The 23,579-nt window shown below is 44.3% G+C and overlaps 2 protein-coding genes across 3 annotated transcripts in view; one reads left to right on the top strand and one right to left on the bottom strand.

Annotated features, from left to right (window-relative positions):
• Positions 1 to 291: 291 nt before the first annotated feature.
• rad51d (RAD51 paralog D) lies at positions 292 to 19,468 on the bottom strand. Of its 2 annotated transcripts, XM_068010179.1 has the most exons (10): positions 19,137 to 19,467; positions 18,343 to 18,404; positions 17,232 to 17,350; positions 11,675 to 11,756; positions 8,243 to 8,377; positions 7,909 to 8,004; positions 7,582 to 7,672; positions 4,305 to 4,375; positions 2,386 to 2,550; positions 292 to 1,365 (listed from the first exon to the last, which is right to left on the bottom strand). In XM_068010179.1, the coding sequence occupies exons 1-10, from the start codon at positions 19,216 to 19,218 to the stop codon at positions 1,261 to 1,263; spliced, it is 1,008 nt and encodes a 335-aa protein (XP_067866280.1). In that variant the 5' UTR covers positions 19,219 to 19,467; the 3' UTR covers positions 292 to 1,260. The 2 variants fall into 2 exon arrangements, with proteins under 2 accessions (XP_067866280.1, XP_067866281.1); XM_068010180.1 differs by lacking the exons at positions 17,232 to 17,350; positions 18,343 to 18,404 and having other exon boundaries at positions 19,137 to 19,468.
• Positions 18,949 to 23,579, top strand: part of clip2 (CAP-GLY domain containing linker protein 2) — a 228,241-nt gene continuing 223,610 nt past the window's right edge. The window contains 1 exon segment of the mRNA XM_068010178.1: positions 18,949 to 19,079. The gene's annotated coding sequence lies outside the window, so the exon portion shown is untranslated.

The following is a 23,579-nucleotide window of genomic DNA, read 5'->3' as shown; positions in this document are numbered from 1 at the left end:
GAGATTGCTCTTAAAAGTTTGGGGCTTTTAACCATTGTTATTCTCTTAGTAATTATGCCAGATTGGCCAGGGAGCATACACTATGTCCTGTGGAGTAGTGGGACTGAGTTAACAGTGCATTACTCCCGCCTTGGTCATAACACAGGAGACACTGTGGTGATACTGGGCTCAATATTTCAGGAGCCATACACTATGTTTAACAAACACACATTTTGAAGTTCCCCAAGCATTGGAATTTATGTAGGGCTTCCTTTCAATTCAAATGTTGAAAGCACATTCAGTACCCAACTATGCAGGCTAACATTACTGGTCAAATTTATTTACACTTTAGTTGTACAGCAGCAGCAGCATTAGACAGGGAATACTGCAAAGTACAGGACGATATTAGTATACCCACATAACAATTAGACTTTTTAGCCTTAAAAGGAACATGCTCCACCTGAACGGCACTCCCATTGATAATTCTTTGTCAACATCATATTGGCTGGCATCATTAATGTGGCCACAGCTCCAGCTGAAGTAGATGGTCCAAAGAAGAGTTGGCCTGTTCAGCATGCCAGGCCACCCATTCCCAAGGAGAGAAAGAATGATGGTTCAGGAGGAGGTGATCGGCACTGAATGTTAACAGCACCCCATTGTGCACACAGGCAAGAGGTTGTTTTGATTATCCAAAAATGTGCCAGAATAAGGCTACCCAACAATTTCACAGAGAAAGATTATAGGCAAAGTATGCAGGCTATACAATGTTTCCTCTCAAACTATAAAACACTGGCTACATATATAAATGCAAGTTGTTACTGCATGAAAGACATTTGGGCAACTGTACAAGCCCATTCACTGTTTAATGTACCACAACAGGGCATTCTTTACAGCTGCAAGTTACAACCAGAGCAAGGGCTTTAAAACTGTGCCCGGAAAACAATTATTTTAACAAAACCTAACTGCAGGATGTAGTTGCTCTCAGATAGCTGGATGCAGTAGGGTGTCACTGTAGGTGCTCGAGATTTCCAACATCTCAATGCTACCTTTCTGTAAGTCAACTGGCTCATAAATCAGGAGGCTGACCTTTCTGTTGTAGCAGCAACATCAAGAATGGCCACTAGACAAGAACAAGTGGCACTCATGCAACTACTCCCAGTCTTCAAAATGGTGAGGAAGTAAAGGCTCCATCTTTCTCAAACTGGTCTTATTTTCTCAGTACATTCATTGTAATACAAATGTTTAAACCAGCTCTATATGTATATAAAGTCCAGCCAGGTTTTAATACATGTTATCAAGGTCACCAGCAGAGTGTTGTGAGGAAGCAGCTCGGTTGCCCAATATTCCACAGGAAGTGATGTCAAACTCTACACTTATTCTGGTAGGCTGAAGGCAAATAAAAAAACACACAAGATTAGGATTTGAAATGGTTATATGGTTATGAGACAGAGGCGAGGGGACAGGATTGGCAGTGGATCATGGAGCAGGGACATGCTGGGTTCACACCTGGAGAATTACCAAGGTTAACTATGCAGCCATGAGAGGCACCTGCTTCTCCACAGGGATAGACGGAAGGTGCTGGGCAGAGGCAACTCTAAGTAATGGAGTAGGGGAAGGTACCTGGACCATGCTATTATCAAGAGCGAGCAGCACCTCCACCACTCCAGTCATTCTATCAGGGAATAATCACTTCCTCAATCCTATCCTTGTTTTAGAAGAGTCATCACCTCCTCTAAGAGAATTGTAGTATCAGTATCCTACTGCCCTCCAAGACATTTCTCCTTAGACATATAAACACAAGCCTGTACGACAATGTGATCATTACAGCGATGACTCTTTGTCCATGTCCAGATTAAATGAAAAGGAGGTAAAACGGGTGGGGGTAAAATGGTGGTAGTGTTGGCACCATTGAAACAGATACAGCTTACTAATCGGTATGGTTCTTCTGTAGGACAAATGTCCTTCAAAAGATGGCAGCAGTGTTCAAACTAATTCCAGGAAAGTATCTCCTGCCCATGAAACTACTCAGTGAAGAGAACAATCCTTAAGGAGAGATTCTTTTCCCACCGATTCCTCCTACTTGTTCTAAATTGCAATGCCTTAGCAAATAGTAAAGGTCCTTGGCACAGGCTGAAAAGAGTAGGGGAACAGATGAGAGTAAGTTAAACAGTAACTATTAGTCACCTGCCCAACTTGCATTTTAACAGCTTGTAAACAGAAGAAACGATGGAGAAGTGAGGAGTACCACTAAGTGTGCAAAAGAGAGTAACCGAGAGGGAGAAGGAGACGGTACAATATGTCTTGTGGGCTAATCTTACGTGCTGTTGGTACACAGCTGGCAGAGGAGGTCAGATGGCCCATTGTGCACGCTTGTGGGCCTCCAAACAGTGAGCACTGCCCACCCACCTGCCGGGATGATTTCAGTATCGTTGCACTGCGCTTCGTAGGGTGCAGACCAGCTCCTTCTGTTCTGTGCTGGAGCAGGACGCGGATGTTGGGAACGTAACTCCACGAGCGGCCAAGAGCTGGCTTCACACCTCCGCCACTGTCCTGCACGACGCAGTTTGTCACCTGACAAGTGAGCACAGTCAATGGAATCAGTTAATGAAAACACAAGTTACCTGGTCATTGCTCATTGTTGCTGTGGGAGCTTGCCGTGTGCAAATTGGCTGCTGCATTTCCTCCAACAGTGACTACACTTCAAATGTATTTCATTAGCTATAAAGCAGATTGTCCAGAGATCATGAAAGGTGCTATATAAATGCAAGTTTTTTTTTCTTTTATCAAACCGTAACCCAGCACAAGCCCCTGCCTTCAGGAGAGGAACACAGCTTAACAAAATTCACAACTGAGCAGAAATGGATAAGAAGCTTAGTCAGAGAATGATACAACTTATATTTATATAGCACCTTTAATGTAATAAAACGTCCCAAGGTGCTTCACAGGAAGATTATAAAACAAAATATGACACCGAACTACATAAGGTGATATTAGGTCAGATGACAAAAGCTTGGTCAAAGTGGCAGATTTTAACATACATCTTAAAGGGGGAAAGTGAGGCGGAGAGGTGTAGAGAGGATATTCTAGAGCTTAGGGCTTAGGCAACTGAAGGTGCAGCCACCAACGGCAGAGCAATTAAAATCGGGTTGCTCAAGAGGCCAGAATCAGAGGAGCGCAGAGATTTCTGGGGTTGTGGGGCAGGAGGAGATTAGAGGATAGGGAGGGACGAGGCCAAGAGGGGATTTGAAAACAAGGATGGAAATTTTACAAACAAGGCGTTGCTTGACCGGGAGCCAACGTAGGTGAGTACACACAGGGGTAATAGCGGACAGGATTTGGTACGAGTTAGGACACGGGCAGCAGAGTTTTGGAATGAGCTCAGGTTTACAGAGGGTAGAATATGGGAGACCAGCCAGGAGTGTGTTGGAATAGTCAAGTCTAAAAGTTAAAAAAGGCATGAATGAGGGTTTCAGCAGATGAGCTGAGGCAGGGGTGAAGTCGGGCGATGTTGCAGAGTTGGAAATAGGTGGTCATAGTGATGGTGTGGATATGTGGTCAGAAGCTCATCTCAGGGTCAAGTGTGACACCAAGGTTGCGAACAGACTGGTTTAATCTCAGACTGTTGCCGGGGAGAGGGATGGAATCGGCAGCTAGGGAACGGAGTTTGGAGTGGGAACTGAAAACAATGGCTTCAGTCTTCCCAATATTTAATTGGAGGAAATTTCTGTTCATCTAATGCTGGATGTCGGATAAGCAGTTTGATAATATAGCACAGAAGGAGGCCATTCAGTCCATTTTGCCAATGCTAGCTCTTTGAAAGAGCTATCCAATTAATCCCACACCCCTGCTCTTTCCCCATAGCCCTTCAAACTTTCCTTTCAAGTATTTATCCAATTCCCTTTTAAAAGTTATTAAATATGCTTCACCGCCCTTCCAGGCTATGCTTTCCAGATCATAACTCGCTGCACAAAATAAATTCCCACCTTCTCCTCTGCTTCTTTTGCTAATTATCTTAAATCTGTCTCCTCGGGTTACAGATCCACTTGCCAGTGGAAACAGTTTCTCATTACTTACTCTATCAAGACCCTTTGTAATTTTGGACATCTCTATTAAATCTCCTCTTAATTTTCCCTACTTGAAAGAGAACAATCCCAGCTTCTCCGATCTCTCCAAGTACTGAAGCCCCTCATCTCTGCTATCATTCTGGTAAATCCACTTTACACCATAATAATTACAGCTTTGTATAATGCTTTTCACTGTTACACTGAAATTCCGCCCAATCATTTATTTAGAAGGAAACAGATTAAACAGTTTCCTGTACTCACTATTACAGCGACACCCAGTTCTCTGGCCATAGTCTTCAGTTCCCTTGCTAGCTGCATCATGAGAGATATACCTAAAAAGCAAAACCCAAAGACACACACAACAGTAGACTTGGAAGAGAGTTGGTATATTCTAGAATTAGGAGATTGTTTCTGTGTTAGGAGCCAAAACCAGTAATGCAGGAGCCCAGGGATTCTCAGCATTCACACTGCAAAATGGCACGTGGTGTTTATCTCATCAGGGTCCCTCTACAAAACATTGTGGTCCCAAAAATCCAAGAAATGGGGGAGGCACTGTGCAACTCGACATAAGTGTCAAAATACCCCACCTAGCAAAATTGAAGTCAATGGAAATCGGGGGAAAACTCTCCGCTGGTTGGAGCCATATCTAGCACAAAGGAAGATGGTTGTGGTTGTTGGAGGCCAAACATCTAAGCCCAGGACATCACTGCAGGAGTTCCTCAGGGTAGTGTCCTAGGCTCAACCATTTTCAGCTGCTTCATCAATGACTTTCCCTCCATCATAAGGTCAGAAGTGGGGCTGTTCTCTGATGATTGCACAATGTTCCAAATCATTCACAACTCCTCAGATACTGAAGCAGTCCATGCCCACATGCAGCAAGATCTGGACAACATTCAGGCTTGGGCTGATATGTCACACAATTGCCAGGCAATGACCATCTCCAACAAGAGTGAATCTAACCATCTCCCCTTGACATTCAATGGCATTACCATCACTGAATCCCATTGACCAGAAACTGAACTGGACCAGCCATATAAATACTGTAGCTAGAAGAGCAGGTCAGAGAATGGTAATTCTGCAACAAGTAAATCACCTCCTGAATTACCAAAGCCTATCCACCATCTACAAGGCACAAGTTTGATGGAACACTGTACACTTGCCTGGATGAGTGAAGACTCAAGAAGCTCAACACCATCAAGGACAAAGCAGCCTACTTGATTGGCACCCCATCCACCACATTAAACATTCACACCCTCCACCACCAGCACACAGTGGCAGCAGTGTGCACCATCTACAAGATGCAATGCAGCAGTTCACCAAGCCTCCTTCGAGAGCACCTTCCAAACTTGCAACCTCTACCACCTAGAAGGACAAGGGCAGCAGATGCATAGGAACACCACCACCTGAAAGTTCCCCTCCAAGCCACACACCATCCTGACTTGGAACTATATCACCGTTCCTTCACGGTCGCTGGGTCACCACATGGACTGCAGCGGTTCAAGAAGGCAGCTCACCACCACCTTTTCAATGGCAATTCGGGATGGGCAATAAATGCTGGCCTTGCCAGCGATGCCCACATCCGGTGAAAGAATAAAAACAAACCTGGGGCCTTTGCTGCTGGTTCACCTGAAGCTTGTGGAGTCAGTGGAAGGTTCCTTAGCTTACATTTTGAAAATGGCCAAATATGAGATCTGGTTGCGGGTGGGGGGGGCGGGGGTTGGGGGCTCGGTTCTTACTCCTGGAAGACAAATTTCTGGCCTCCGTAGAATTCGTTATAAGGGGCCCAGTAATTAAAGTTGAGGCTCCATAGGCTCCTCTCCTTGAAGCATGTTAATGCGTTTTACCAGAATTCAGTTATATCAGTCATTTCCCTGGTGCCGGGCATGACCTAGCAGGTTTAATGAATTCAATTTTACAACTTGTGATGGTGGAGGCTGAATTTACGAACTCTGGGTTGTTAATCCAATATTATACCCACTAGGCTATGCCATCCGATTGATCCTCAGCCTTCTCTTGTACTGGGTCCTTGAGTCAGTTAATGCATCACTACTGCTTGGCTTGTCTATTCCCCTCTACTTGTATCTTCTCTGGCTTATCCACTCAGGGTATGATAGAAGCCTGCAACCAGCGGATCCCTGAGCTCAGCATTTCTTAGCTTTAGCAGCACAAGATCTGAGACCTCAGTCCTTCTGGATACTTTGGATATCCCTGATAACCCACACCTAGGATTTCTGACTCTGGGTGGATTATCACACGACCTCCAACCTCACTGCCCCCACGCCCCCAACATTGGTCGCCTGACCGCACAGCACAGTGCCTTCTCACACCAATCACACAAATAGACTCATTATCCGGTTGGATGATTCTTGACTGTCAATTAAATAGCCTTCCCCCCCCCACCCCTCGCAAAACCATCTGCAATATTTTTATTCGAAACAAAAGCAAATCTTTTTAAAAAGCACTATTTAATGTCCCCATGATTTTTCACCAGAATTGCTTGCAGGAGTGTCCTGGATATTCATCTTCAATTCCCGTCTACTCCAGGTCAATCCTGGAGGGTTAGCAACCCTATCCATATCATGCATGGCTGACACCCCTATTACAAGTCCTCATTCTACCAGTCCTATACTCCCAACTGCAGTGCTGTTCCTCACCGGAACTCATTTCTCATTTACCCCTCCCCCCTTCGGCTTGCAAATCAAAGGCCTCCCCACCTTGGGAGAAATCAAGCCTACACTACCACCTCAATCAGCTTCTCATGGCTCGAGGTGCTGCAATAGTTTCCCTATCTTACATCTCCCTGTCCTGTTCTCAATCCCTATTGGAACAGGTTAGTGGCTGGCCAATGCTGCAATTGTCATAACCACTAAATACCTAGGAACGGGAGTACACCATTCGGCCCTTCCAGCCTGTTCTGCCACCAGTCAATCAGATCATGGCTGATCTACATCTTAACTCCATCTACCCACCTTGGTCTCATATTCCTTAATATCCTTACTTAACAAAAATCTAGCAATCTCAGTTTTGAAAATTTCCATCAACTTAGGCTCAACAGCTTTTTGAGGTTAGAGGGTTCCAGATTTCCACTGGCCTTTGTGTGAAGAAGTACTTCCTGACATCACTCTGAATAGCCTGGCTCTAACTTTAAGGTTATGTCCCCTTTGTTCTGGACTCTCTCACCAATGGAAACAGTTTCTCTGATTCTACCCTATCAATTCTTTTAATCATCTTAAGCACCTCAATTAGATCACAGCTTAAATCTTCTATATTCAAGAGAATACAAGTCTAGTCCATGCAACTTCTCCTCGTAATTTAACCCTTGTCGTCCTGGTACACAAGGAGCTGGGCCTCTCCCTCCATCTTTCCCCCTTGTGGCACAGCTGAGACTGTCAATTCACTGTATGAGGGAGCTGCAAGCAGAACCCAGCAGCCCGGTAACCTGTGTCCCAGTACACTGCCCGTCACTTGTTAAATTTAATTCTATGAAGCTGGATAGAGCCAGCCCGTTTGGAACAGGGCATTTCAAACGATAGCTCACCTTCTAGATGATGACCACCCAAAATGGAGGAGAGCACAGCGGCAGCTGAATCGATCACAACAGCTTTTACTGAGCTGCGAGCTCCCATCACCTGCGGAAACAGTAAGACCCGTCAGCACGAAAATTACCATCACAGAGGCATCAGTGAGGTGGGGAAATGGAATCTCCAGCAGGACCTTACACCTCATCCTGCTGGGGTGGAGAGGGGTGGGGAGGGGAGAAAAACAAGCCTCTGGTAGGAGACTAGGGAAGGTCACGTACTTCAGTACCCTGATATTCCTAATCTGCAGACTTGCCCTCCCCACCACTCCCTCTGCCACATCCTACCTGGCGTGTGAAGCTCATCCTGAGGTCCTGCAGCACATCCAGCAATCGGTACACTTCAAACACACGCACCACCTCTATCCTCTGGAGGGCTTCGCTCTGCAAAAATGAGAGGTGTGTGAGAGACAGAGAGAGAGAATGTGACAAAGGAGAGAGAGTGGCAAGGAGGAAAATGAAGGGGAAACAAAGAAAGCTTTGCATTTAAGAAGCACCTATCATGTCACTAAATGTCCCAAAGTGCTGCACAATGATGTACTTTTTAATCATAATTATTGTTTTTTTTTAACATAAGAGGCAAGCGCATGTGTAACAGATTGTCAGTTGAATCTGCCCCTACCTGTCCTTCCAAGCTGTCAACCTCGTTTTGGATCAGTTGCAGCATGCGAGAGGCAGTCAGTCCCCCCGTCGAATCAATGTAGAGAACTTTCTGCTTCAGCTGACATGATATGTTCACTGTTAAACTGAGGCACACCTTTAACAGCAAGTAATAGGAGAGGTTAAACCACTGTAGCACATTCACCCCTATTCCCAACTATCAGAATCATTGATGTAGTTTCAACAAAAATTCAGACATGTTCACGAGGCATGGCACAAAAATCAGCATCGCACAACAAAAAGGTGGCAGTATGTATGGAGCAGCTAATTTCAAGAGCCTGGTGAGGATTTGGGGAGGATCTTTAGCCCCCAATAGAGGCAGTCGGGTTCAGAATTTCATACCGCCGGCCAGTTCCCCAGCTCCATCCTGCCCCCAGGCCATTTTCCCCCAGAGGTGGGATTGGGGGCGGCAGGGCTACTCGCCCACAAGCGGCAGGTAGCCGATTCAACTAGTTAAGGGCCTGTTAAAGCCTACTGTTAGAGACTGACTGGAATTTTCCACGTGGCCTCCAGGTTCCCAGACATTGCAGCTACCTGGAAGCGGCCTCCTGGTGGCAGAACAGGCTTACAGGTCGTCCCCTCCGGTCTAGCTTCAGCTACAACTCTGGGCTGCCCAGTGGAGGGGCTCCCACCCAACAACGGTGGTACGGCTGTTGAGGCCATTTTTTATTTTAAATTTAAAGAAGTTAGAGAGAGGGCGCCTCTATCTTGTGGGCCCTCTCCCCTACTTCCCTTGAAAAGGCAGCCTGCTCCTACTTCCGAGCTGGAGAGCCTCCGATTGGCCCTCGAGCTTAGAGAGCCCGCCCGCTGTCCTTAATTGACCAAATTAAGGAAAATAACAATGAGTAACAGTTCCCCACATAGTGAGCCTGACGGTGGTGTCCTGAAGCCCGTGGGGAAAATCCTGCCCATTATCATAACTATACACTGGTTATTGCTGAAAATAGAGACATATTGTTGAACCTTGAGAAGACAGTGCTGATTGGTTGGCAAATGAACTCTGACTGGTAGAGGTGTTGCCATGGAGAGTGCACCAGTTTACAGTGACTGACAGTTAACTGCCAAGCTTTGTTTGAAATTTAAACCAGGCAGCTTGACTCTGATTGGTCAAGGCATTGCCCTGAGGAATGAACCAGCGGATGGCTATCACTTATTTTGTTTAGCTGAAACAGGCGCAATGTGTGTCCATGTTCTTTCTGTCTGCAAAGAACAGGGCCCTGTGTATTAATATATGTAGCTTCCAGTACGCACAAATGCGCCACACTGCGAGCCCTACTGACAATCTTAAATTGGTTGTCAGCTTAGTTCTTAGCACACTGCGAATTATTTAACAAATCTTGTCCAACCGCAGAATCACATCTAATGTTGGACACTGTGTTTTGGGTTTTGCAAGCACGGCTGGTCAGGTACGGCCTGTACCTTGCCCGTTGCGAACTAGCACTCTCCTCTCATGCAGGATAAATTGTTGTCTTCCCTTACAGTGGTTATTCTTACGATTGGCCTGATGAGTGCAAGACGAAAAGCTTCAACAACGTGTCTCTATTTTCAGCAATACTCAAGTTCTGTACTACTAAATGACTATTTACACACTAGTTGCTGGGACAATGCCTGGCAACCTAAGAACGCAGGTGTACAACTGGCCTCTCTTTGACTCATACTCCCAATAACTGAGGCTCGACACTGGGTAAGGACCCTCAAAATGTTACCCCTTGGATAGCCGATGGGATCATTGATCCCCAAAGTGAGGATGCTTGTTGCCAGGGTACAAAGTAGTATCAATAAAAGGCTCAAAAAGCTATTTCTAGACCCAGCAATCTTAGCTAGCTACACCTCACTGGGCCTCCATTTGTGGGCTGCCATGGCCTGTGCTGTTTCCTCTCATCTCCTTGCTCTCCAGGGAAAAACAGCAAGGCAATACTACTCAGGGAAAAACAGCAAGGCAATACTACTCAGGGAAAAGGTTATTTCAGCCTTGAGACACCAAGTCTGAGGGCCATTTCAAAGCAGAACAACTCACAGAATAGCAGTTCTGCTGTTACCCATCATCTGCGTGTCGGGAAATGCCAAAGCTTCAATTGGTCAGTAATGGTGGCTGAAACCGCAGCTCACTGGATGGGGAAATCACTGGCAATGATCTAGGTTCTGTGGTTGGGCACTCCAGAAAGTGCCCTTTCAGCAGGTACCAGATTGGACTGTGGTTCCTGACAGTAATTTAACGGGGAAAACCATTACAGGATGAGCACGGAATATCCTCAGGCCTCCGAGAGTCAGAAATTGGAAACAAACTTCGCTCCCACAAAATATTACCAACCTGGTTGGTGGCAAAAGCCATTACACCAGGTTTGTCTTTTACTTTTTTCAGTTAGTTGACCCTCCCTCACTTTTGCCAGGGTAACTAATGGGTCCTGAGGAATGGTCCCTTTAAATAGCCCAGGAGCTGGGATCATAGGCTGTAAGTGTGGGTCATAACGCTGGATCAATACTCTCAGTTTAATCACCTTTGGTGCTTTGAGAAGTGTCCAGGACTTTTATTTCCTTGCACAGTTAACCTGTGGACAGATGCCTGTCGTGGGAGAGTAGGTGGGTTGTGGAACATCCATGTCATGGGGAAATTGTGCATGGTCCACTCAGGGATCAAGGCTCCAGATTTCCACTGCTCTGTGTGAAAAAGTTTTTCCTGCTTTCACTCCTGAATGGCCGAGCTCTAAGTTTAAGATTACTTCCCTTTGTTCTTCATTTTCTCATCAGAGGAAATACTTTTTCGGCACCTACCCTTCATTTAATCATCTCAAACAAATCATCCTTCTATACTTAAGTCAGGACTATGGGACATGTCCTCATAATTTAATATTCCTGGTATGATTCTGGTGAATTTATGCTACACCTGCTCCAAGCCCAATATATCCCCCCTCAGGTGCGCTGCCCATATTACTTGTCAGTGAGCAACCAAGGCTCCTGATGTAGGACATGGCCAGGGATGAAAAATGTAGGAGGGGATGAGGTAACTGGAGTTAAATGATAGCAGGGTTGGGTTTTAAAAGTCTGTAGATTGTAGGAGTAAGGAGAGACTGAGGGAGGTGAATTGTGACAGAGTCTTAAAATTCTGGGAAGGAATCAAAGTCTGTTTATTTTGCCGTTTGTGCCACTGATTCCCCAAGCGTCACTCTAGGGCAGCCACAGCTGAAAGTAAAATGCCTGGGACTCACTAAGATCAGCCATCAAGAAGACCTGTTTGTAGCATCAGTCCATCAGTAGGATGACGAAGTGGGAGGAACTGAAGGGAAATAGTGAATGGATGGACAATTATGATTTTAACCCAGATAATCAGTAAGGACAGTAAGGCATCAGTTGCATTTTAAAGCACCTTTGCTGCCAAAGGTCGAGCGGTTCTTACCTGCGTCTTTCCGCTGCCTGGCGCTCCAACAAACTCCGTCAGTTCTCCGGTGTAAAGGCCCGAGTCCAGCAACGTGTCCAGACTGTGGAGAGTACAGCATCAAATCATCAACAGCATTTTAAAAACTCAATGACAAGGTGAGAGGGAGCCCAACCCAAACTCCTCTATGCTGCGGCAATACAATGTAGTGAGGGCAAAACCTCATTCAAGTTAGATGGGCTGAATGGCCCTCAAGTTTTCTAAATTTTGTTAGGTACTTCTACATCGGCACTGTCCTCTAGAGAGTGAGAATGGGGAGTTAATAGTAGATCGTAGTAAATAGGAGCAGGAGTAGGCCATTTGGCCCGTCGAGCCTGCTCTGCCATTCTAATAAGGAAATGGCAGATGGAATGAACAAATATTTTACTTATGTCTTCACTAAAGAGGATACCAAAAACATGCCAGTAATAGCTGTAAATCAGAAGGTAGGAAGAAAGGAACTCAGTGAAATTAAAATCACCAGGGAAGCGGGTGAGCAAACTGACAGAGCTGCGAGCTGACCAGTCCCCGGCTCCTGATGGGCTTCATCCTAGGATCTTAAAAGAGGTGGCTAATGAGGCAGTTAATGCATTGGTGTTAATTTTTCAAAATTGACTCAATTCTGGAAAGATTCCATCAGATTGGAAAGTAGCAAATATAACCCCTCTAATCAAGAAGGAGGGGGAAGGCAGAAAACAGGTAATTACAGGCCAGATAGCTTGACGTCTGTCGTGGGGAAGACGTTAGAATCGATCATTAAGGAAGCTATAGCTGGGCACTTAGAAAAACTCAAGGTAATCGGGAATAGTCAGCATGATTTTATGAAAGGGAAATCATGTTTAACCAACTTATTGGAGTTCTTTGAAACAGTAACATGCACTATGGATAAAGGGGAGCCCATTGACATACTGTACTTGGATTTCCAGAAGGCATTTGACAAGGTGCCACATAAAAGGTTATTGTGCAAAGTAGGAGCTCATGATGTGTTGGGTAACATATTAACAGACAGAAGATTGGCTGGCTGGCTGGCAGAAAATAGAGAGTATGCATAAATGCGTTCTTTTCGGATTGGCAGGATGTGATGAGTGGAGTCCCGCAGGGGTCTGTGCTGGTGCCTCAACTTTTTACAATTTATATCAATGACTTAGATGAGGGCAGCAATGGCATGGTAGCTAAGTTTGCAGATGACACAAAAATAGGTAGGAAAGTATATTGTGAAGAGGATATAAGGAGGTTGCAGACCATAGAAAAGTTATGGCACAGAAGGAGGCCATTTAGTCCATCATATCTGCGCCGCCCGAAAAAACTAGCCACCCAATCTAATCCAACCTTCCAGCACCTGGTCTGTAGCCTTGTAGGTTACAGCACTTCAGGTTCATGTCCAGTTTCCTTTTAAATGAGTTGAGGGTTTCTGTCTCCACCACCATTCCTGGCAGTGAATTCCAGACACCCACCATCCTCTGGGTGAAAAAGTTTTTCCTCATGTTCCCTCTAATCCTTCTACCAATTACCTTAAATCTGTGTGCCCTGGTAATTGACCTCTCTGCTAGGGGAAACAGGTCCTTCCTGTCTACTTTATCTAGGCCCCTCATAATTTTGTACACCTCAATTAAGTCACCCCTCAGCCTCCTCTGTTCTGAGGAAAACAACCCTAGCCTATCCAATCTTTCCTCATAGCTGCAACTTTCAAGCCCTGGCAACATTCTTGTAAACCTCCTCTGTACTCTCTTCAGAGCAATTTTGTCCTTCCTGGAATGTGGTAACCAGAACTGTACACAGTACTCCAGCTGTGGACTAACCAGTGTTTTATACAGTTCCAGCATTACATCACTGCTTTTGTATTCTATACCTCGGCCAATAAAGGAAAGCATTCCATATGCCTTCTTCATCACTCTATCTACCTGTCCTGCCACCTTCAGGGACCTGTGGACATGCAGTCCACATTGAAGTCCAAATCAGTAATATATACAACACTGAACCCTGTGGAACGCCACTGGAAACCGCCTTCCATTTGCAAAAACATTCATCGACTACTACCCCTTGTTTCCTGTCACTGAGCCAATTTTGGATCCAATCTGCCACATTCCCCTGTATCCCATGGGCTTTTATTTTTCTGACCAGTCTGCCATGTGGATCCTCGTCAAATGCCTTACTAAAATCCATGTAGACCACATCCACGGCACTACCCTCATCAATCCTCCTTGTTACTTCCTCAAAAAACCCAATCAAGTTAGTAAGTCGTGGCCTTCTCTTAACAAATCCATGCTATCCCTGATTAACCCGTGCCTTTTAAGTGACAATTTATCCTATATCTCAGAATTGATTCTAATAATTTGCCCACCACTGAAGTCAGACTGACCAGCCTATAATTATCTGGCCCATCCCTCACACCCTTTTTAAACAATGGTACAATGTTCGCAGACCTCCAATCCTCTGGGACCTCGCCTGTATCTTGTGAGGATTTGAAAATAATCCTCAGAGCATCCTCTATTTCCTCCCCGGCTTCCTTTAACAGCCTGGGATACAATCCATCCGGCCCTGGTGACTTATCCACTTTCAAGGATGTCAGAGCCTCTAGTACGTCCTCTCTCATTATGCTTAACATATCTAATATTTCACACTCCTTTTTTTACTAGAAAGTCTGCATCATCCCTCTCCTTTGTGAAGAAAGAGACAAAAACTCATTAAGAACCCTGCCCACATCTTCTGCATCCAAGCACAAGTTCCCTTGTACATCTCTGATAGGTCCTACCCTTTCCTTAGTTATCCTCTTGCTCTTAATGTACTGATAAAACATCTTTTGGTTTTCCTTGATTTTACCTGCCATTATTTTTTCATGTCCTCTTTTTGCTTTCCGAATTTCCTTTTTTACTTCACCCCTGCACTTTCTATACTCGTCTAGGCTTTCAAAAGTATTAAGTTTTTTGGGAACTTTCATCTTGAGCTTTTGTTTTCTGCTTTATCTGACGCCTGTAAGCTTCTAGATAACCGGGGGCTCTAGATTTGGCAGTACCACCCTTTTTCTTTGTAGGGATATGTCTCCACTGTGCCTGTAGAATCTCGCTTTTGAATACCTCCCACTGGTTTGCCACTGATCTTCCTTCAAGTAGCTGTATCCAGTCCACTTTTGGCACATCACCTCCAAGCTTCGTAAAATTTGCCTTCCCCCAATTTAGAACTTTTACTTCTGTTTCATCTTAGTCCTTTTCCATGATTATGCTAAAACTAACTGTATTACAGTCACCAATATAGATAGATTGAGTGAGTGGGCAAAAATCTGGCAGATGGAATACAATGTGGGAAAATGTGAAGTTGTTCACTTCGGCAGGAAGAGTAAACTGAGAACACCTGCAGAATTCTGAGTTGTAGAGGGATCTAGGTGTTCTAGTGCATGAGTCACAAAGGGTTAGTATGCAGGTACAGCAAGTAATAAAGAAAGCTAATGGAATGCTATCCTTTATTCCGAGAGGAATTGAAAATAAAAGTAAGGATGTTATGCTTCAGTTATACAGGGCATTGGTGAGACCACATCTCAAATACTGTGTGCAGTTTTGATCTCCTTATTGAAGGAAGGATGTAAATATATTTTAGGTGGTTCAGAGGAGGTTTACTAGATTGATACCTGGAATGAACAGGTTGTCTTATGAGGAAAGGTTGGACAGATTGAGCTTGTTTTTGCTGGAGTTTAGAAGATTGAGGGGAGACTTGATTGAAGTATATAAGATCCTGAACAGTCTTGATAAGGTGGATGTGGAGAGGATGTTTCCTCTTGTGAGTGAGTCCAGAACTAGGGGGCATGGTTTTAAAATTAGGGGTCACCCTCTTAGGAGAGAGATGATGAGAATTTTTTCCCTCTCAGAGGATTGTGCAACTTTGGAATTCTCTGACTCAGAAGGTGGTGGAGGCAGGGTCATTGAATATTTTTAAGGTGGCAGTAGATAGATTCTTGCTAGACAAGGGAATCAAAGGTTATTGGGGGTAGATGGGAGTGTGGAATTCGTGATACAAACAGATCAGCCATGATCTTATTGAATGGCAGAGCAGGCTTGAGGGGCCGAATGGCCTACTTCTGCTCCTAATTCGTATGAAACAGGAGACCAGTAGCTGTTATCTAACTCCCCTGTTTACGCTGCGAAACCCAGCTCCCTTTTCTTGCAGCCACAATTATACGACCATTTTGGTGCCACCGGCTAAGAGAGCCAGTTTTAGGAAACTGGTTCAGGGAACCTGGCTTTTGGAATTCTAAACAAGCACCAGAAGAAGAGCACCACAGGACACACTGTTCCTCATGTCCTCCCTTGTTCCTTTCCCATGTCATCTACAGATCACAGTGATTGACACAGGATAGCTGACATATTCAAATCATTGAAGATGGAAACAAACCATCTAGACTTCAAATCACATCACTAAAAAAAAAATCAAAAACAGACCCACAGAAGGGGTTTCAAATATTTCATTCATTTATGTCCACAGAGACAGAGAGTGAAAGCTGCAGCAGCAAGTCACTCATGTGTTGAGTCACTGATTTCTCTAGATATCATAATGTACACAACCAGGTGGCATGGGCACCTTGTTAATAGGGAATGAATAAAGGGCATGGGCAGCCTGTTAATGGGCAATAAATACACGGCACAGGCACACTGTTAACGGGGAACGAATATAGGGCACGAGCACACTGTTAATGGGGATAAACAAAGGACACACGGATAGTAAGAAATAAATAAAAAGAACATTTAAGGTTGTTACACTGGTTCTAGTAAGCCCTATATGCTGCACCAGTCCCTGTCAGCCTCAGATCCACATAGGCCATTGGCCCAGTTATACTTCTACATAAATTAAAATGCTTTTTCTCATCTAAATCCATTAGTTATGTTGCACAATTTTACAATAGCCTTACAAAATTTAGGAACCCTAAATCAGTACAAGAAGGCCACAGAGCACCTGCATATCAGTAAGGTAAACGATGGGCTCTCTGTATGTTAACTGCCCGCAGTTACTCCTGCACTCTCCTGCCTATGTGTGAATGAGGTGCAGAAAACAGGAAGTGCTTGACTTTGGAAGGGATATAGTGTAGGTTCACCAGAATGATACCAGGGCTTAAAGGGTTAAATTACAAGTACAGGTTACATAAACCTGGCTTGTATTCCCTTGGGTTTAGAAGGATGAGGGGTGACCTAATTGAGGATTCAATAGGATATATGCAGGAAAGCTATTTCCTTGGGTGGGGGAATCCACAAGAGGACATAATCTTAAAATTGGAACGAGGCAATATAGGAGTAAAATTAGGCAGCATTTGCTCCCAGAAAGGGCAGAAGACGTCTGGAACACTCTCCCAAAGAGAGAGGTTGGTGGGGCAATTAAAAATTTCAAGACTGAGATTAATAGTTCTTCGTTATGTAAGGATATGAAACAAAGGTGGGTAAATGGAGTTGATCTAATTGAATGACTGAACAGGCTCGAGGGGCTGAATGGCCTACTCCTGTTTCTAACATATACATCTTTCCTTGAAGGTGTAGCAGGTGGATTGGGCAGTACCTACTTCTGGTTTCCGGTCGACAAGATGGCCGTGGAACCCATAAGTTCCTCATAAAGGTCAGCACCATTGGAAGGGAATGGAGAATACTGCGCAAGCAACACCCGCCTCACAGCGACCAGTGTCTGAGAAGAGGAACGATACCGAGCGTTAACAAACACACTTGGATTAGATATTCAGATGCACTACTTAAAAAAAAATTCAAGATCAGTACTCCCTCTTCAGCAGGACGATGGTGAGTAGGCTACCATTGGGCTTGGTGTTTTAAGCTGGGGGGTGGGGGTGGAGGCGAGAGAGGCATTAGATCGTCATCGTTCCTGCAATACTGCTTTGCCATGGACAGGGAATCAAGGGATATGGCGAACAGGTAGAAAGGTGCAGTTGGGGCCCAAGATCAGCCATGATCATTTTGAATGGCGGAGCAGGCTCGATGGGCCGTATGGCCTATTCCTGCTCCTATTCCTTGTGTTCTTGTGACATCAGGTGAGGATAGGAGGCAAATAAATTGGAGGGAAAACATAACGAAGTTGGCTGTTAACGACCAGCGGCTCTTGAACTGAAGTGAGAAGCTGAGCCACTTCTGTGACAGGAACTGGTTTAATAATCTAGCGAGTGTGAGTTCAAATCCTGCCATAGCAGTTTGAGAATCTGAATTCAGTTTTTTTTAAAAATCTGGAAATTAAAAAACTGGTAGCCATAAAAGTGACCATGAAGCTGTTGTATAATTTTTAAAAAACAAACTAGTTCACTGATCTCCTTTAGGGAAGGAAATGTGCCACATTTACCCTATATGTGACTCCAGTCTCACACTGAGGTGGTTGACTCTTAAGTGCCCTCTGAAATGGCCTAGCAAGCCACGACTCAGGGCAACTAGGGGTGGGTAATAAATGCTGGCCTTGCCAGAGACGCCCACAGCCCGAGAATAAATTTTTAAGAAGGCAGCTTGAAACGGAAATGGTGCCCTGCTTTAAGACTGCTGCACCATTGGTTAACTCTGGCTGTTAATTCCTTTTAACCATCACTAAACAACAGCAGCTTAATACACAAGGAACCAATCATTAAATAGGGTACCTTCAGACTGCTGAGCAGCTAGCACTTAAGTCAGTGTCCTCATTACCTTGTAGGAAATGGAACATTTCTGTGCCAGGTCTTCAATATTTGCAGACACCAAGTCCATCACTGAAAAGGATTGAACAGTGCATTAGAAAGTATCACATCCTTAACACTCAGATCAGGGCCTTGCAACTAACGGAGAGGGGATACTTTGAGCTGGATTGGGAACCAACTCCCAGGTGTAAACATTTATATAAAATCTTAAATAGAATAAAACATCCCAAGACGCTAGGTAATTGGGGGTCAATTAGCTGGTGATTATTATTCGATGATGCAGTGAGAGGTAGGCCAACTCTGGTCAGGCATATTCCTGGAGATTTTCATCACATGACCTTCTGGTTTCAACCACCACCCCACCTCATGCCAAACTGTCTTTTCTCATCTCCAACATTTTTACAAAAGTGTTGAAGGAGAAATAAACAATGCCTCCATGATTTTTCTCCTGGGTTGCCGACTTAATGATATCCATGAAGCGGGGCGGGAATCTAGGAACCAGTCCAATCCCACACACAAAATATCGACCGTCATCATCAACTGAATTCCAAAAAACTAAAGGCCAGCAAGATTCAGCTTGCATGGGAAGTCACTTGCTGGGAGTTTTGAAGAAGTTGTGGTATCACAGTCCCTCTCTAAAAAGGCTCCGTGCAGCATTATAACAGCGACTACACTTAAACAAGCTGGAGCGCAATTTGAGGCGTCCTCAGATTGTGAAACGCAGTATATAAATGCAAGTCTTCCTTTGTGAGTACACCTATCAAGGAGCCGGGTAGCAGAGAACAGGGGCTGCTCGCTCCCTACCTGTTACTACGTGCTGGTCTTTTAAAGCCTGGATGAGCTGCGCGGTGGCTCCGGGACAGATCCCCTCCCGGAGGATCACCATGGTGAGGGTGGCTATCAGTCCCGGGGCTGCGGCTCCCAGTGCCCGTAAGCATAGGGAGAGGGAACAGAGTGTCTGCGGCCAACTCGGCCCCAAGTCCCGACACTCAGGCTGACACTGTCCCTCTGGCACCTTTGCCTCCTCCTTCTTCCGGATCGCAGCTGCTGTACTTGCTACTTTTTCCCGCCAGAAACTGACACGATCGAATTCAGTGTCACAAAGTTCCAGAACCTCACGACGTCATCGAGCTTGGTTCGGAACAAAAAATTGGACTGGCCCCATAAATACTTGTACAATGCCGCTTTTAAAAAAAGTTATCCGACCGTAAATAATGATATAGTCCGGCTTCTCAAATCCTGCTTCAAGTACAAGTTATAACCATAATTGAAAATAGGCACCAACTGTGAGCACAGTAATTGATTCCACGCCTAGGTCTTCCTGCCCCTTTTTAATCCCTTGCCAAAGTCACTCTCATAACTTTTGTATAATCCATATTTGTGTTCATTTTGTCAACCCCACAGTTCAGTTGCTGTCTTTTCGAGAAAGTTGACATTTTTTTTGACAAATATTGCTTTTTGAACGCTAGTTTCAGCATAAAACCCCACCCCAATGATCCATTCTGGTACTACGAAGGGGCCCAATTTTTAACGCTGCTCTATCTGTCAGATCTTCCGTGCTACAGATTCTAATGAGCTGTCTGGTTTGATGGTATCCTTCCTGCAATCCTCAACATATGCACCCCAAACATGACCATCTCCTGTGCTATCCCATGTGCTTTGCTCATTCCCAGTCACCCTCAAAATTTGCTCACTTTATTCATATTCCTTAAAAAACTGATGCCTCTTACCCTATCAAGTACACTTACAGCTGCACTTTCTGATTGAAGTTGCTATTAACACAACTCACTGAAAATTCCAATCGATCATCAAGGACATTCATGACCATTCCATTGCTGGGCTTCCTGCTTATATTCTGCGCATTTTCAACTCTGCTCCCTACACCTCTCCACCTCACTTTCCACCTTTAAGACACTCCTTTAAAATCTACCTCTTTGACCAAGCTTTTGGTCTTTTGACCTAATTTCTCCTGGTATTGCTCAGTGTCATACTTTGTTTTATAATGCTCCTGTGAAGTGCCTTGGGGCATGTTATTACATTAAAGCTGCTATATAAGTATAAATTGTTGTTGTTACATCTCCAAGGTGTTTGGCAGTATCTGGAACCATTCTGTCTGAACCAAGTTAACATCACCATCATATCAATGCTGTTGTTGATGTTGCATCCTCTGATTTTTCCCCCTATTAGGTGATTCCAAAGGTCTGTTCTCTCTCCTAGTCTGTTCCATTTTTAAATGGATGAAGTCTTTCACACATTGCCCAAACCAATCCACGTTTTTTGACAGTTACATTTACAGAAGGGAGGGAGACAAAATGCAGGAAACCATAGGCCAGTCAACCTAACATCTGTCATTGGGAAAATGCTAGAGTCCATTATTAAGGAAGAAATAGCAAGACATTTAGAAAAGCTTAACATAATCAAACAGAGTCAACATGGTTTTGTGAAAGGGAAATCGTGTTTGCCAAATTTGCTAGAGTTCTTTGAGGATATAACAAGCAGAGTTGAAAAAAGGGAACTGGTAGATGTAGTGTATTTAGATTTCCAGAAGGCATTTGATAAGGTGCCACATAAAAGATTATTGCACAAGATAGGAGCTCGTGGTTTTGGGGGTAATATATTGAGGATTGGATAACTCACAGAAGACAGAGTTGGGATTAATGGGTCTTTTTCAGGTTGAAAAGACGTAACTGTGGAGTGCCACAAGGATCAGTCCTAGGGCCTCAATTATTTACTATCTATATTAATGACTTGGAGGAGGGGCAGAGTGTAATATATCCAAATTTGCTGATGATACAAAAATAGGTGGGAGGGCATGTTGTGATGAGGACATAAGGAATCTGCAAGGAGATATAGATAGGTTGAGCGAGTGGGCAAAAACTTGGCAGATGGAGATTAATGTAGGAAAGTGTGAGGTCGTTCACTTTGGTAGGAAGAATCAAAAGGCAGACTATTATTTAAATGGAGAGAGACTCCAAAAAAGTGCAGCACAGAGGGATCTGGGTGTTCTTGTGCATGAAACACAAAATGTTAGCATGCAGGTGCAGCAAGTAATTAAGAAGGCAAGTGGAATTTTGAACTTTATTGCTAGCGGGTTGGAGTTTAAAAATAGGGAAGTCTTGTTACAACTGTACAGAGTGTTGGTGAGGCCACACCTGGAGTACTGTCTATAGTTTTGGTCCCCGTATTTAAGAAAGGATATACTGGCATTGGAGGCAGTTCAAAAGAGATTCACTAGGCTGATTGCTGGGATGAAGGGGTTGACTTATCAAGAACGGCTAAACAGGTTAGGCCTTTATTCATTAGAGCTTAGAAGAATGAGGGGTGATCTTATTGAAGCGTACAAGATTCCGAGGGGGCTTGACAGGGTAGATGTTGAGAAGATGTTTCCACTAATGGGGGAATCTCGAACTAGGGGACATAGTTACAGAATAAGGGGACACTCATTTAAAACTGAGATGCACAGGAATTTCTTCTCTCAGAGGGTAGTGAATGTCTGGAATTCTCTACCCTAGAGAGTTGTGTAGGCTGGATCACTGAAAGAATTTAAAGAGGAGGTAGATAGATTTTTGAAATATCAGGGAGTCAAGGGCAAGAGGAGCTGGCACGAAAGAGGAGTTGAGGTCTGGGGCAGATCAGCCATGATCTTATTGAATGGAGGGGCAGGTTTGAGGGGCCGAATGGCCTGCTCCTGCTCCTATTTCTTATGTTCTTATGTTATTCATCAATTTAATTTTATTTACATCCTTCCGCAGTTAGTAAGGCCCAGAATGCCATTAGATGATCAGGAACTAAGGATACCATCCTTTGACCGTCTTTGCCTTTTGGCATTCTTGGTCCCACTATCTCCTTTAATCTCAATTGGAACTCCTATCATCGCTGATGCTGTCTCCAAGAACTTGGTTTCCTCTTTTGTGGCCAAAGCTTCCTTTCACAAAAATGAACTTAGGAACAGGACTAGGCCCCTTGAGCCTGTTCTGCCATTCAATCAGATCGTGGCTGATCTGTGACATAACTCCATACACCTGTCTTTGCCCCATATCCCTTAATACCTGTGGATTACAAAAATCTGTCAGTCTCTGATTTAAAGTTAATAATTGATCTAGCATCAATTTCTGTTTGTGGAAGAGAATTCCAAACTTCTACCACCCTTTTTGTGTAAAATGTTTCCTAATTTCACTCCTGAAAGGTCTGGCTGTAATATTTAGGCTCTGTGCCCAGTCCTAGACTCTCCTACCAATGGAAATAGTTTCTCTCTATCTACTCAATCTGTTCCCCTTAATATCTTGAAAATCTTTGATGAAATCACCCCGTAGCCTTCTAAATTCAAGAGGATACAACCCTACTTTGTGTAATGTCTCCCCGGGCAGTCCAGGTATCATTTTAGTAAATCTACGCTGCACTTCCTCCAAGGCCAATTTACCATTTCTAAGATATGGTGCCCAGAACTGCTCTCAGTTCTCCAGGTGTTGTCTAACCAGGGCTTTGTACAGCTGAATAATGACTTCTACCCCCTTGAATTCTATTCCTCTAGATATAAAGGCTAGCATTCTATTAGCATTTTTGATTATTTTTTGTACCTGTCCATGACATTTTAATGATCAATGCACATGGACCCCTACGTCTTTTTTGATCTCCACTGTATCCAGCTTTTCAGCATTTAGAAAGTACTCTGATCAATCCTTTTTAGCTCCAAAGTGGATGACCTCACATTTGCCTGCACTGAAATCCATTTGCCTTAGTTTTTCCCATTCACTTAGTCTGTTAATATCTCTTTGTAATTTCACACTTCCATCTACACTGATTACAATACCACCAACCTGTCTCATTGCTAAACTTGGATATGTGGCTCTCTAACCCATCATCTAACTTGTTAATAAATATAGTGAATAGTAAAGGCCCCAACACAGATCCCTGTAAAATGCTACTAGTCGCATCCTGCCAATTTGAGTACCCGTGCATTGTCCCTACTCTGTCTCCTGCTGCTCAGCCAATCTCCTAACCTGGTCAATAATTTGCCCTCGATTCCATGAGCTTCAACTTGAGCTAACAGTCACTTATGAGGGACTTTATCAAATGCCTCTGGAAGTCCATATAAATAACATCCATATACATTCCTCTGTCCACTTCTTTAGTCACCTCTTCAAAAAATTCAGTCGGGTTCATCAGCCGTGACCTATCTGTTTCAAATCCATGCTGGCTCTCTCTGATCAGATGAAAATTTTCAAGGTCTTCAGTCACTCCATCCAT

Source organism: Heterodontus francisci, chromosome 30 (genome assembly GCF_036365525.1).
Source record: "Heterodontus francisci isolate sHetFra1 chromosome 30, sHetFra1.hap1, whole genome shotgun sequence".
Lineage (NCBI taxonomy): Eukaryota > Metazoa > Chordata > Chondrichthyes > Heterodontiformes > Heterodontidae > Heterodontus > Heterodontus francisci.
This window is presented reverse-complemented; position numbering and strand designations above follow the sequence as displayed.